Consider the following 14,761-nt stretch of genomic DNA (forward strand, 5'->3'; position numbering starts at 1 on the left):
CCACTCCTTCCATTGAACTCCCAGCTTGACACAGTGCACTCAATGCCAACCAAGTAACCGATTATCATACTGTCTGAAAAACAAACATGTCAAGCTTCCGAAGAGAAGTTTAAGCTGGCTACCTAATTAGTTGAAGCTGTCCTGAGAGCACGTGGAAAGTCTGTTTAAGGCTGGAATAAACTTCTCTTTTTTGGTTCTATGTTGAAAATTCTTGAAATCAATACTCTTCAATGATGTGAATAAATTGATAATAACAATTTTAACAAAGAAAATCCATCAAGATTGGCCATATCATTTCACAAAGCCAGTTGCTGAGCAATGCCAATTTTTTTAAACAATTCACAAATAACAAAATCAAGAGGTTTCAACAAAAGGTGTTTATTTTGTCTATCCCATCAATATTTTTATTTTTGGCTAGATTCAGATTTAGATGTGGAGGCCCTCAGTGAAGAAAGGCGACGTCTCTTTGCGATTTGCTCCTGACGTTTTTCCTTAGCCTCCTGAAAACAAATTAAAATAGGTCAGATTAATATAAGGGCACTACTGTACACCACTCAATATTACCTTTGCTGAGGCAACCTCTTTTGCAACAAAATGTTTAATCACAACATTTATGCAGTGTCTGCAATGTAGATGAATGTCAAAGTGACAGAAGTTGGAGGGAAGAAATAGTTGGAATAAAAAAAATGGGGTAGAGTTCAGGATGATCAGAAGCATTATGAAAGATAACTTTTATAGACAGTGTAAGAATTAGGAAATTCCAGACCTTAAGGACAAAGATTAAAAGAATAAAGCTGAGGGCAGGGGATCACAGAGAAAATTGAAGGGCAATGATTTAGAGGGGTGGGAGCTTTAAATTGATGTCCTCCCAGAACGTAGGTAACAGGGACAGGGTGAATGAGCCTTGGTGATGGGGGAAATTTGAGCAGCAGATTTTTGGGTGAACTGAACTCTATAGAACATGTAGTATTAGAATTCTCATATCTGAGGACAACAAAGCTGCAGGGGTCTCCAGTGGACCTCATTTGATTTAAATATTGGAGAATCCAAGCACACAACCCTTCAGGACAGAAAGGCATAGAGGCACAGTGGTTAGCACTGCTGCCTCACAGCACTAGGGCCTTGGGTTCAATTCCAGCCTCAGGTCACCGTGTGTAGAGTTTGCACATTCTCCCATGTCTGTGTAGGTTTCCTCCAGGTGCTCTGGTTTCCTCCCAGTCTAAAATTGTTTTGAGTTAGATTGATTGGCCATGCTACATTGACCCCAACGTAAGGGAGATTAGCATAATAAATGTGGGGTCACGGAAATAGTGCCTACGTGGGGCTGTGGTTGGTGCAGATTCAATGGGCCAAATGGCCTCCTTCTGCACTGTGGATTCTATGACCCATGTCTTAGCAGAACCAAGATGTGGAGAACAAAGTATTTTCTCAAAACATAATAAACTAACCTTCATTCTCTTGGCCAAAAGCTTAGCATACTCTGCAGCAGCTTCCTTGTTCTTTTGAGTACGACGTTTCTTCAGGGCAATGCGCCTTCTTTTGTGCTGCAAAACCCGGGGAGTTACCAAACGCTGAATCTTGGGAGCTTTGGTTCTAGGCTTCTTACCTGGGATTGCAGACAACGTATAAAATTACTACAAAACAAAGTATTATAACAATTCAAATATTTACAGAACAGAAATTCTACTGCACTAGATTGTCTACTTTTCTAGTCTCAAAGACAATCTTTACATTTTGAATATTCTTCAGTGCTACAATACCAAATTTCTGATTTGAACTGCAGCTGATGCATGGCAAGTAAAAGCAAAGTTTCATACATCACAGCAATGTTTTAAAGACCGCTGTTTTTGAGAGAGTCTTGTTTGGGATATGCCTCAACAACCTTCTTGTATGGAGCACTTACAATGCAGTAAAACAGCCCAATGATTTCCAAATAAATGTTGACACTGAACAATATAAGATGATGTTAGGACAAATGGTTAAAAGCTTGGTTAGAGGTAGATTTTAGTAAACATTCTAAAGGTGCAGAGATTGAGCTAGCCAACTGAAAGCACATCTGCCAATGACAGGAGATAAAACTCAGGATGCACCAAAGGCCAGAATGGGAGGACTAGAGAAATCCAACTCTTGTAGGTCTGGACAGGGCTATAAAGATAGGAAGGACAAGGCCACGGAGAGATTTGGAAATAAGGGCGAGAATTTCAAGATTTCCTTGAGAGACCAGTGAAAGTAAAAAGTTTAAAAGGTTTCTGGCAATGAATTGTGAAGTTGAAAAGATGGGCCAAAATCCTGCACAGCCCAACTGGCATATTTGGTAGTTAATGGGAGTCTTAACCCTGGCACTACAGAAGGCATCTGGATGTGGCACTGCCACTACTTTTTCACTGGCTTTTCCCCTCTTCCCCATCATGGTTTTACTATCTTCATTTTCAGACATACCTCTAGGGTGAGGCATGCAGTAGAAGTAACATGCACCTGCTGTATTTAACTTGTGGCACAAATAAATGCAACCTTTTAAAACCAAGCACTGCTCGACTGGGAGGCATTGTATTAGAACTATAGAACCCTTACAGTGCAGAAAGAGGCCATCTAGTCTATCAATTCTGCACCAACAATCTGAAAAACGTCCCACTCCTCTGCCCTAAACCGTAATGACGCACATTTTCCATACCTAATCCATTTAAACTATACATCTTTAGACTGTGGGAGTACCTGGAGGAAACCCACACAGGCATGGGGAGAACGTGCAAGATCCACACAGACAGTGACCTAAAGCTGGAATTGAACCCAGGTCCTTGGCGCTGTGAGGCTGCAGAGCTAACCACTGTGCCACTGCAAATGCAGGGATGATGGGTAAACAAGACTGATGCAAGTCAGGATACGGGTAACAGTTCTAGATAAGTTCAGGTTTAGATGTTGGAGACCAGAGATAACAGAATGGCCAAGTCAAGGGACGGTAAGGGTATGATGAAGGTTCCAGCAACAGCAATAAGCTGACCAGAGATGAAGTTAGGCGATATAACAGAGTGGAGGGGTTGACAGGCGGTCAGACACAGCTGGGTACTATCACAGTGTATGTGGAATCTGTGTTAATGAACTATGCTGTCAAGGGGCATTATGTAAATCAATAAATGAGGGGGCCAAGGACACATCTGTGATAAAAGTCAGACAATGATGTGGGAGCAGGTACTGATGCTGATTTTCTGACAATGATTGGACAGACAAGAAAGGAATCTGATAGGAACAGGTCCCACCAAAATAGACAACATAGGGATGGTGTTGGAGAACAAGGATGAATAGGAAACTGGAGTCATAGTCAAATAGGATGTCACTGTTGACGTTTAATACAAAGATGGGGCAAATACCAGAGTGAAAAAGTCTAAATGCAAAGCTGCAGGAAAGGGGAGCATGAATGTTTTTAAATCCATTCATGGGATTTGGTTGTCGCTGTGGGGCTACATTTATTGCCCATCCCCAATTGCCAGAGAAAAGGTGTTGATGAATCATCATTTGAATACAACCAAGTGGCTTACTGGGTCTTTTCAGAAGGCAGTTAAGATTCAACCATAATGCTATTGGTCTGGTGCCACATATATAGGCCAGGGCAAGGACAGCAGATTTCCTTACCTAAAGGACATTGGTAAACCAAATAGAATTTAATGGAACTATGATAGTTTCATGGCCACCATTACTGGTACTTGCTTCCTATTCCAGTTATTAAATTTACTTAAATGAATTTGCATGTCCCCTCTGTCAGGGTGAGATTTGAACTTGTGTCTCCAGGTCTTCTGTACAAGCCTTTGGATTGCTAATCCATTAACGTAAGCACATTGTTTCTATTCCCTCATTCTGGGGGCAACGCATTCAGGATTGAAGAGAGAAAGGGCCGATGATGGTGCCTGAAGTAAGGGAGCTTATCAGTTAACATGGGGAGCAGGAAAGGAAGGTGAACAGGAATGGAAGTAGATGATTCACAGCAATAGCATATAGTTCACAAATCCAGCACAAAAAGGAACCAGAAGTGGGTCTCATGGACAAGGCGAGTTCATAAAGTAGATAACAGTAAAAGTAGGGAAGAAACAAGTTTAGTGCTAATGTGGGGAACCTCTGGCCTGATGGACCAAGGGAAGAAAGAAAGCAACAGAACTTTTGGATAAAGGTATATAAGCTCCTCACACACTTTTGGTGGTGTGGGTGGGGAAAACAGGGTAGGAGTTTAAAACTATTCCAAAGCATGTGGGGAAACATACGTACCTTCCTTGTTCAGAGGTCTCCTCACAACATACTGGCGTACATCATCCTCTTTGGACAGGTTAAACAGCTTGCGGATTTTGCTAGCCCTCTTTGGTCCAAGACGACGGGGCACGGTTTTGTCTGTCAGACCAGGGATGTCCTTCTCACCTATTCAGAAAAAACACCATTGAGGAAATTGTACTTTCAAACACATTTCTCTATAATAATGTAATGCGGCCATTCAACATATGAAGAAACCCATTCCATTCTCCTGTTCTTGCTAATTTCTCTACTTCTCCTAGTGACAGCTTTCACACAAACTCTCTGGTACTACGTTCAATCAGCAATTTTTTCCCACGTGCGCAAACTAGGGACAAGCAGGTAGCAAAGCAACCTCGGCTTTGCCAGATGTCCGTATATCCATACCTACAGCACAGATTACTGGATAGCAGACAATAGTGGGATCCTGAGCAAATTCTCCTCATCACTCTGACTGACACCACCAAACCTGGCACAATCTTGAACCTGAACCAGGGAGCTATATAGACACAAAGCTATCTATTCCTGCTGACAATAATGGAGTGCAGCATACAACATACGTTTGCAGTGTGATTTTTCTTTAACGATGTTGCTTGTAACACCAGCTGGATTCCTCAGGATTATGCATGCTGTATAAAGTAGCCTAAAACCTAAATCAATTTAAGCTTGTAGCTAGGGGGATTAAAACAATTATATTAGACTGGCTGGTTATAACACAAATTGGAATAGATTGGCATTGATATGGTAGCCAACAATGAGGTAAGTACATGCTTCCAATACTACAGCACCAACCAGAGCTTCCTTTTGCATTACCTGACTCAGATACAATTGAACATTTCCAACATAATGCATCATCTCTCATGTGTTTTATTGACAAGGGAGCCAACAGTTATGAGTGAGACAGACAGGAATTTGGAGTGAGACCACAACCAGATCAGCCATGATCCTACTGAATGATGCGGCAGGCTCAAAAGGGCTGAATGGCCTACTCCTGCTCTTTGTCTCTGTTAATCTATTCAACACCACAATTCTAAGTTTGACTACCACTAGCTCTAATTGGAAACTGTGATGCACAAACATGAGCTGGATTCGTAAGTTGTGGCAATGCTGTCCCCACCAGCTTTATATTTAGAAAACCAGATAAACAGTCAAGCCCGTGCTTCAGAATATATCCTAGGTTCACAGCAGAAATAAATAAGATAGCAGTGATCTTGCAATTCAGAAGTCTGAAGAACAGTGATGGAAATAGCATGGGGATAAAAATTACTCAACAGTCTTGAGCCCTAACCTGAAGGGAATGAGGTTAGTTCATAGGATAGAGATGCATTTTAACAGCAAATTCAGCATCACATACCAAAATAATGTCAAAGAATAGAAAATCCTATTAACTTGGTGTTCAAAACTGCAAGATTTTCATTAAGACAACTGCGTTTACAGCTCAAGCTTTAGACAGAGGGAAAAGAAAAAGGGAAATGACAAAAGGAGGAAAATGGGCCTGAAAAGGGTTTTGGCAATGGATTTGCAACGCACAATCCTCACGTCTGTCGCAAATTTCTAGATCGTGTTTTATGTCAATATATAAAGGTAACTTTTAGTTCTGGAAATATTGAAGGTTAACTGCAGAAAATGGAATAAGTGTAACTAAAGCAGCTTGAAATCTATTACACTGTAAAAGGTGGGGCCATGTTGACTTGAATGATTAACAGCTAAAAAGAAAAGATCCTCTAACAGCAAGTGGGCTTACTTAGCTAGAGTCGTGGTGCCTTAACTATGTGCAACGTGTAATCCAGAACATGATGTGTTTTGGGAGTTAAAGCTCTATTAGTTTAAAAGCATTCAGTGAACCTCAACATGCTACGTGACTAGAGTAATAGCTGATGTTTAAGGTGGTTTCAATTTATTTGCTTTTTCTGCAACAGTGAAGAGGATAACACGCTGCGGTTAGCAGGTTCCAAGCACTTAAAGGGCTAGGAACCGTTTAGTGCAGCTGCAAGTGGCGCTTTGGACTTCTGTGTTTGGAGCTGAGAGAAGCCCTGGGAGCTGTTGATTGGGATTAGAACTGCCAGAACATAAGAACATAAGAAATAGGAGCAGGAGTAGGCCATCTAGCCCTTCGAGCCTGCCCCGCCATTCAATAAGATCATGGCTGATCTGTCGTGGCTCAGTTCCACTTTCCCGCCCTCTCCCCATAACCCTTAATCCCCAGGGAGCTGAGAAGTTTGCTGGTTCTTTGCTGAAGGCAATTAGGGCTCAGAAGAAGCCAGGTAACCATTGATAGCTCACTGCTGACAGGAGATTGGGGTCTGGAGAAACCCCAGGCTAGCACCACATTAATGAAGCTAACTCTGTATGAAAATTGGATGCGTGCCAGTAATTAGAGGCACAATGCTGTTTCTGAATCCTGCTGAATGCAGTTTCAGGAGAGGTGAATGAACCATTGGGATGTGGACAGTAGCTGAGACAAGAGGGACTTGAGGGAATTCAAAAGCTAGATCTTCAAAAGTGAAGAGTTGAAATCCCTCCTCAGGGAGACAGTTTTACTGAGATTTTACGATTCATGGTGGTCACCAATGCCTGGGTGGGTTGCTGAGAAATCCAGGGGATGTCTTTTAATGTGCAATGTGGTATTTTCAACCATAGTTTGTCTGTTAATTCATTTACCTCTTGCGAATTATGAACATTAAGAATAGAAGGTAGACGTACATCGTTTTATCTTTCTGACTTCATAAACTTTGATTGTTAGAACTGTGAAATTGTGTTTTATTCTCTTAATTGGTAACTGCGATTTCAGACTTGGTCTACTTTGAACAGAAAGTTACTGGTCCACAGCCAGATGGTAACACCACTTAATGTCCAAATGTCAAAGGGGATTGTGTGAGTGTCCCTGTTGTAAATATAGACTGTTTACAGGGGTCATCGTTTTAAGGATCAAAAGAAATCTGTATTTGGTGGCAGCAGCTCTATGGCAGCATTAACCAACATGAAAGCTAAACAATGCTATCACTGCCTGTATGTGAGAATTCAAGAAGAAATTAGGTATAGCTCTTGGGGCTAAAGGGATACAAGGAGATCAAGATATTGAATTTGATAATTAGCCATCAAAGGGCCTACTTTTGCTTCTAGTTTCTATGTAAAAAATGTATTTGAAAAGACGAATAGAAATTAAAGCAACTAACCGAATATGTAATAAGTTTAAAGAAGCTCCCACACTAAACAAAGAAATAGCACACTGAGCAAGTGTTTTCTAGGACATATGTATAAAAACACAGTGGGGTTAAAAGTAAAATTCTGTGCCTGGCTTTCTCACTTCCTAGATAGAACGAAGAACAGTACAGCTCAGGAACAGGCCCGTCAGCTCACCAAGTCTCTGCTGACACAGATGCCTCTCTAATCTAACATTTTCTTGCATTTACACGGTCCATTTCCCTCCATTCCCTACCTATTCATGTATTTATCCACATGCCTCTTGAACGTTGTTATAGAATCTGCTTCCACCACTTTCTCCGGCAGCACATTCCAGCCATGAAATTCTGCTTTTAGTAGCCTTGCACCATCTGCAGTTCAAATCAGAAAAACCTGCCCCTTACATCTTTCAAACTTTCCCCCTCTCACTTTCAACCTATGCCCCCAAGAAATTGAACCTTCGACCCTGGGAAAAAGACTGACCACCCACTCTATCCAAGCCTGCCATAATCTTGTACACCTCTATCAGGTCCCCCTAATCCTCCGGCACGCCAGTGAAAACAATCCAAGTTTGTTCAGCCTTTCTTCATAGTCCATATCCTCCAAACCAGCAACATCCTGGTAAATTGCTTCTGCACCCTTTCCAATGCATCAACATCCTTCTGGTGATCAGAATTGTACACAACAGTCCAAATGTGGTCTAACCCAAGTTCACACAGCTGCAACATGATTTTCCAATTTCTATATGCAATGCTCCAACCGACAAAGGCCAGCATGCCATATGGCTTCTTGACCACCTTGTCCATCTGAGTGCCAGTTTCAGGGAATTGTGGATCCACACACCTACATCCCTCTGTATGCTAATATTTCTAAGACCTCTACCATTTGCTGTATACTTTGCTTCTGCAGAAGACCTTCCAAATCACATCAGCTCATTTGTCCAGATTAAATTCCATCTGCCATCTTTCAGCCCAAGTCTCTAGCCGATTTATATCCTGCTGTATCCTCTGACAATCCTCCCCATTTTCTGCTACTCCCCCAATTTTTGTATCTGCAAATTTACTAATCAGACCACCTTTGCTTGCCTCCAAATCATTTATATGTATTACAAACAGAGGCTCCAGCACTGATTCTTATGAACACAACTTGTCACAGGTCTCCAGTTAAAAAAGTATTCTCCCATACCTACTCTGCTTTCAGTGCCCAAGTCAGCTTGATATTCACCTTGCCAGCTCACCTTGGGTACCACTTGACTTCACCTTCTGTATCAGCCTGCCACAAGGAACCTCAAAGGCTTTACTAAAGTCAATTTATACAAAATTCTCTGCCCTGCCCAATTTTTCTTGTCACTTCCTCAAAGAACTCAATCACGTTTGTGAGACATGACCTCGTCTTCATGATATTCTGGGTTTTATTAATAGGGGCACAGAGTACAAGAACAAGGAGGTTATGCAGAACTTATACAAGACACTAGTTACATCTTAGCTGGAGCACTTTGTACAGCTTTGGGTGCCACAACGTAGGACCCATGCGAAAGCATTACAGCAAGTGCACAGGAAGTTTACAGGAATGAGGACCTTCAGTTAGAGGATAAACAGAGATTGGGATATTTTTCCTTGGACAGAAGATGGCTAAGAGGAGATCTGATAAAGATGTTCAAAATCATGCAAGAATGGACAAGAGTAAATAGACTCGAAACTGCTCCCATTTACGAAAGAATGAAGCACAAGAGGGCACAGATTTAAAATGATTTGCAAAAGAAGCAAATGTGATGCAAGAAAGAACTTTTTCCACACTGAGTGGTTAGAGTTTGAAAAGTGCTGCCTGAAAGCGCGATAAAGGCAGGTTCAATCAAGATATTCAAGAACACATTAGATGATTATTTGAATAGAAAGGATGAGCACGGTTACAGGGAAAGGCAGGAGAATGGAACCATGTCGTAATGCTCATGTAGAGGGCTCATGCAGACATGGTGGGCCGAACGGCATCCTTCTGCACCCTAAATTCACAGAATCGCTACAATGCAGAAGAGGCCATTTGGTCCATAGAGTCTGCATCAACTCAGAGCTTCTTACCCAGTCCTTCGCCTCACCCTATCACCACAGCCAATGCACCTAACCTGCACATCTTTGGATTGTGGGAGGAAACCACAGCACCCAGAGGAAACCCACGCAGACACGGGAAGAACGTGCAAACTCCACACAGGCAGTCACCCAAGGCCAAAATTGAAATCAGGTCCCTGGCACAGTGAGGCAGCAGTGATAACTACTATGCCACCCCATAGCAGCAATTCTGTGGCAAACTCATGGTGTGAATTCAATCCCCCCGATCCCTTTCACTCACCTTTCTTAACAATAACTAAATTCAGGACACTGAGGTTGGCATCAACAATACATCCACGAACAGATTTTCGTCTGCGTTCACCACTCCTCCTAGGACGATAGCAGGAATGCCCCTTGCTGAGCAGCAAACGGACACGGCCATTAGTCAAGACACCTTGCTTCATGGGGAAGCCCTGCTTGTCATTGCCACCACTGATGCGCACAACATATCCCTGAAAAGATTCCAGAAAAAGAATCAACTTGAAATCAAATCAAAGGAGAGAGAATACCCTGCTCTTCTATGAACGCCAAGGGATCTTTTATGTCTATCTAAGGGGTAGACTAAACTCTGATTAGCCACCTTCTCCTCCTAGACTCCAGGTTAGCCTTTATTGTAAATTGTTTTCTCTCTTCGGCTGTTATTCCTGTCTTTTAAGGAGAGAAATGATGTCGACAGATTTAAAAGAAAAACCCCTCGACCTAACTTGACTTTGCAAACCATCTCCAACCTCCTCTTCCTCACCAGATTTCTCCAGTTACCTCCAAAATACACTCCCATCTTGCTCAGAAATCAGCATGAATCTCTCCAATCAGGGTTCAGTGCCAATGACAGTCGCAAAACAGTTCTAATCAAAGTCACAAATGACCACCTATACCATTATGACAAGGTAAACTGTCTGTATTTCGCTTCCTTAATCTGCCTGCAGCCTTTTAACACAGTTGACCTGCTGCCCATCTCCAAAACCTCCCTACCATCATCCAGATGATGCAACTGCTCTTGTGCTATCACTTGCCATGGCTTCTCTTCCGAGTCCCATTCCCACATCATTACCCCTCCCCACCTTATTAGATGCCTATTGCCCTCCACTTATTTCTCATCTACATGCTGTCCCTTAATGTTATCAGCTGAAGGCACAATGCTAGTTTTTAAATGCACGCTGAGGACATGCACCTCTTTCAACTCCTCCACAGTTGCTATATTAGCAGACTGCTTATCCAACATCCAGTACTGGATAAGCAGAAATTTCCTCCAATTAAATATTGGGAAAACTGAAGCCATTGATTTCGGTGCCCACTCCAAAGCCTGCTCTTTAAGTATCAACTCTATTCCTTTTCTTGGTGACAGTCTAAGAAAGATCAAGCCAATCTAGTCTGCCTGCAAACTGTGTGTCATGTTGGATCCCAAGACGAATTTCTGATCTGTAAAAGAGCACCTTTTTCCACCTCTGTAACAGTGCTTGACTTTGCAGCTTAGTTCAGCTGTTGCCAAAACTCAGATTCATGCCTTTATTATTCTAAACTTGATTATTTCAACACATATCTGGCTGGTCTACTACAACCCCCTGTAATCTTTAGGTCACCCAAGACTCTAAAACTTCTGTCATAACTTGGAGAACAGGACTGTGCTGCATGTTCATTGACCTGTTTTGGGTCCTGGTTAAGCAACATCTTGATGTTAAAATTCTCATCCTCATTTTCAAATCCCTTGATGGTCTTGTTTCTCCCTTTCGCTAATCACCTCCCAACTCCACAACTCTCCCATATATGCTCCACCATTGACAGCTGACTGTCATCACCTGGACCCAAAGGTCTGAATTACAACTCTGCACCACTATTGCAGAGTGTCTTCTTTAAGACACTCATCCGAAAAGGTACTGCCCTCACCACTGCTGCATTCTCAGCATTAAGTATGAGCATAAATCAGGTGAAGTCTTTCAAAAGAAAACTGAACCAACAACCTTCAGAGGGCAATTAATTAATTAATCTCTGCTTATTTACAGCTCTACACACAATGCTGAAATATTCAAGTACATTTGATATCATAGGGCATTACAGAATTACAGTTGTGCTACTTTCCCTTTCAGAAAATATTATAAATTAGAAAGGCCAGACTTCACAACATAAAAAACCAGTTATATCATTCTTATACCTCAAACATATCTAGACTGATCACAAGGGAATGTTCTCCATAAAAATTATTAGCCCAGTGGCAGGATAACAATTTAAAGACTAAATAAAAAGCAAAATTCTGCTGATGCTGTAAATCAGAAATACAAAGTGCTGGAAACTCAGCAGGTCTGACAGCATCAGTGGGGAGAGCAACTCTTCTCCCAAAGAACAGTCAAATCAGACTCAAAAAATCTACTTTGTTTCTCTCTGTAGATCCTGCCCAACTTGCTGAGTTTTCCAGCACTTTGTTTTTATGGTAGGTTGACAGTTAGGCTGTGTGTCAACATTCCATATGGAAATCTTGCAAATCATACTGGATTAGAAATTATCAGTATTCCTTCTCACTGATGCTGTGATCCTCTACAACTAAATCCAGATAAATTAACAACTTACAATGTTTTACTGCTATTCAAGGATTCTCCCTCACAACATACACAGCCAGTTTAAAAGATGCCAGTCTATTTCCGAAGTTGGATTTTTAAAAATTCTTTCATGGTATGTGGGTGAGAGCTAAGCCAGCATTTATTACCCATCTCTAATTTCCCCTGAGGTAGTGGTGCTGAGCCACCTTCTTGAACCTCTACTGTCTACATGGTGCAGGTACACCCAGGGCTGTTGGGAATGGAGTTCCAGGATTTTGACCTAGATACAGTGAAGGAATGGTGGTGTGTGTGACTTAAGACAAGAACCTGTAGGTAGTAGTATTCCCATGCAGCTGCTGCCCTTGTCCTTCTAGGTGGAAGAGGTCACAAGTTTGGGAGGTTCAATTAAGGGAGCCTTGTCAATGGCAACCCCTAGGATGTTAATAATGGGGAATAATGCGATGGTAGTGTCACTGAATGCCAAGGGGAGATGCTTAGATTCTCTCTCATAGGAGATGATCATTGCTACATTAGTGTCAGGCATCACCAGTACTTGCCACTTATCAGCCCAAGCCCGAACGCTGTCCAGATCTTGCTGCACATGGGCAGAGTGTTTCAGTATCTGCAGTTACAAATGGTGAATGTTTTGTGCAAGCCGAGAACATCACCCTTAGGGAGTAATGGTCTGGGACTGAGATGACTGACCTCCATCAACCACAACCACTCTCCATTGTGTTACGTCTAACCCCAACCAACAGTTTCTCCCAATCCCTACTCCATCTACTCCAGTTCTGCTTTGTAGAATCCAACAGTGCAGAAAAAGGCCATTCAGCCCGTCAAGTCTGCAACAACCACAATCCCACACAGGCCCTACCCCACATATTTACCCACTAATCCCTCTAACCTATGCATCCCAATCAACGTAGCACACACATCTTTGCACTGTGGGAGGAAATCAGAACACCCGGAGGAAACCCACGCAGACACAGGGAGAAGGTGCAAACTCCACACAGTGACCCAAGCTGGGATTTGAACTCAGGTCCCTGGAGCTGTGAAGCAGCAGTGCGAACCACTGTGCCGCCCTTGGTCAAATGCAGACCACAAACTGAATGAGCAAGTTAAGTGCTGCTTGAAAACAATGTCAGAGACATCAACACCAAAAAGTGACACGTAATATTAAGCTTTTCATAAAGAAACCCTATATAAACATTCTGGATTGTATTGTCGGTAAGTACGTTAACTCCACAGTAAACCTATACAGAAAGCGGAGCTGAGACAGGGTCAGCCACTATCCAACAGGTCACATGGCTCCGGTTTACCTTCCATTCGTCTCCAAGACAGTCGGCAGCCACCTCGGTGGCCATACGTTTCTCATAGAAAGTCCGAAGTTTCCGCTCATCGTCCACTTCGATCAGTTTTTGGCAGCCAGTGGCCGGGAAAGAGATGTTGAGCTGGAAAAGTAAAAACAGTTGCTTCAGTTTGTGGAGAAGATGCCGGCGCTTCAATGAGCCCGGGAATGGGTCAAAGCCCCGGGGATGGGAGCCGAGGATCAGCCCCTCATCCGGCCCGGTACCCTCCTCCTGCGGTCCGCGGTCAGCCCCGGCCCCAGGGCCTGGCGCGGATTCCCCCCTCCCGAGCCCAGGTCCGGATCGCCTTTCTCAATCCGCCGCCATCCGAGCGCTGAGAGCCGGCACGGACGGCCCAAGTGCCCTGGGGCGGTTGTGGGGAGGGTGAGGGTGTGAGGGAGGCCGGTTTGGATGGAGGGGGATGAGCCGATTGCCGCGGTCTGGAGCCCCGATCTATAACCCCCAACCTCACCTTCATGGCGGAACACCAGCGCCACAGGCAGAGCCAGCAGTAAGAGACCCGGATGTCCTGTTCCGCGGAGCTCGTAGACGGAAATCTCGCGAGAGCGTGAGAGAGGCTGGGAATGAATGTAATAACTGTCTCAAATCTCCTCCCAACCTTCCCCAAGAGAAACAGTCCCAACTTCCCTACTCTATCAATATTAACCGCAGATCCTCATCCCTGCATTCAGGATCTTTAAAACCTTCACATCTTTCCTTAAGTGTGGCTCCCAGAATTAGAGTCTCATTACACCAGGTTAAAGTCCAACAGGTTTATTTCATAGCAAAAGCCACTAGCTTTCGGAGCATTCGCTGCCCCTTCATCAGGTGACTGGGAGTTCTGTTCACAAACAGGGCACGTAAAGACACAAGTTCAACTTACAGACTAATGATCGGAATGTGAGTCTTTACAGCTAATCAAGTCTTAAAGGTACAGATAATGTGAGTGGAGAGAGCATTAAGCACAGGTTAAAGAGATGTGTACTGTCTCCTGACAGGACAGTTAGTGAGATTTTTGCAAGTTATATCATGACTCACAGAATTGGACACAGAATTCCAGCTGAGGCTGAATATTCAATAGATTTTTAATATAACTTGCCTTTGTTCTCAGATGAGATGCGTGGCATCCTTAACGAGTACTTTGCGTCAGTATTGACAAAGGAGAAGGATGTGGTAGATGGTGAGTGTCAAAGGAGGATGTTGACATTCTAGGACAGGTTGAGATAAAAAGAGAGGAAGTATTAGAGGCATTGAAAAATATTAAGGGGGACAAATCCCCAGGGATAGAAACGGTCTATCCCAGGGAGAGGCGCAGGAAGAAATTGCT

The 14,761-nt window shown here is 43.1% G+C and overlaps 1 protein-coding gene across 1 annotated transcript; it reads right to left on the minus strand.

Moving 5' to 3' along the window:
• Nucleotides 1-362: 362 nt before the first annotated feature.
• Nucleotides 363-13,981, minus strand: rps6 (ribosomal protein S6). Its single transcript, XM_080188671.1, has 6 exons — nt 13,907-13,981; nt 13,408-13,539; nt 9,799-10,009; nt 4,255-4,401; nt 1,449-1,606; nt 363-500 (listed from the first exon to the last, which is right to left on the minus strand). Exons 1-6 carry the CDS (start codon nt 13,910-13,912, stop codon nt 405-407), a joined length of 750 nt encoding a protein of 249 aa, XP_080044797.1. The 5' UTR covers nt 13,913-13,981; the 3' UTR covers nt 363-404.
• Nucleotides 13,982-14,761: the final 780 nt, after the last annotated feature.

This window comes from Carcharhinus amblyrhynchos, chromosome 5 (genome assembly GCF_965287045.1).
Source record: "Carcharhinus amblyrhynchos chromosome 5, sCarAmb.v2.hapA, whole genome shotgun sequence".
NCBI lineage: Eukaryota > Metazoa > Chordata > Chondrichthyes > Carcharhiniformes > Carcharhinidae > Carcharhinus > Carcharhinus amblyrhynchos.

Excerpts from the sequence above, each read along its gene's own strand:
- rps6 (XM_080188671.1), bottom strand. Across the intron at positions 4,402-9,798 it reads TTTAGTTATTGTTAAGAAAG|GTGAGAAGGACATCCCTGGT; the intron begins GTGAGTGAAAGG and ends TTTTCTGAATAG. Across the intron at positions 1,607-4,254 it reads GAGACCTCTGAACAAGGAAG|GTAAGAAGCCTAGAACCAAA; the intron begins GTACGTATGTTT and ends CTGCAATCCCAG.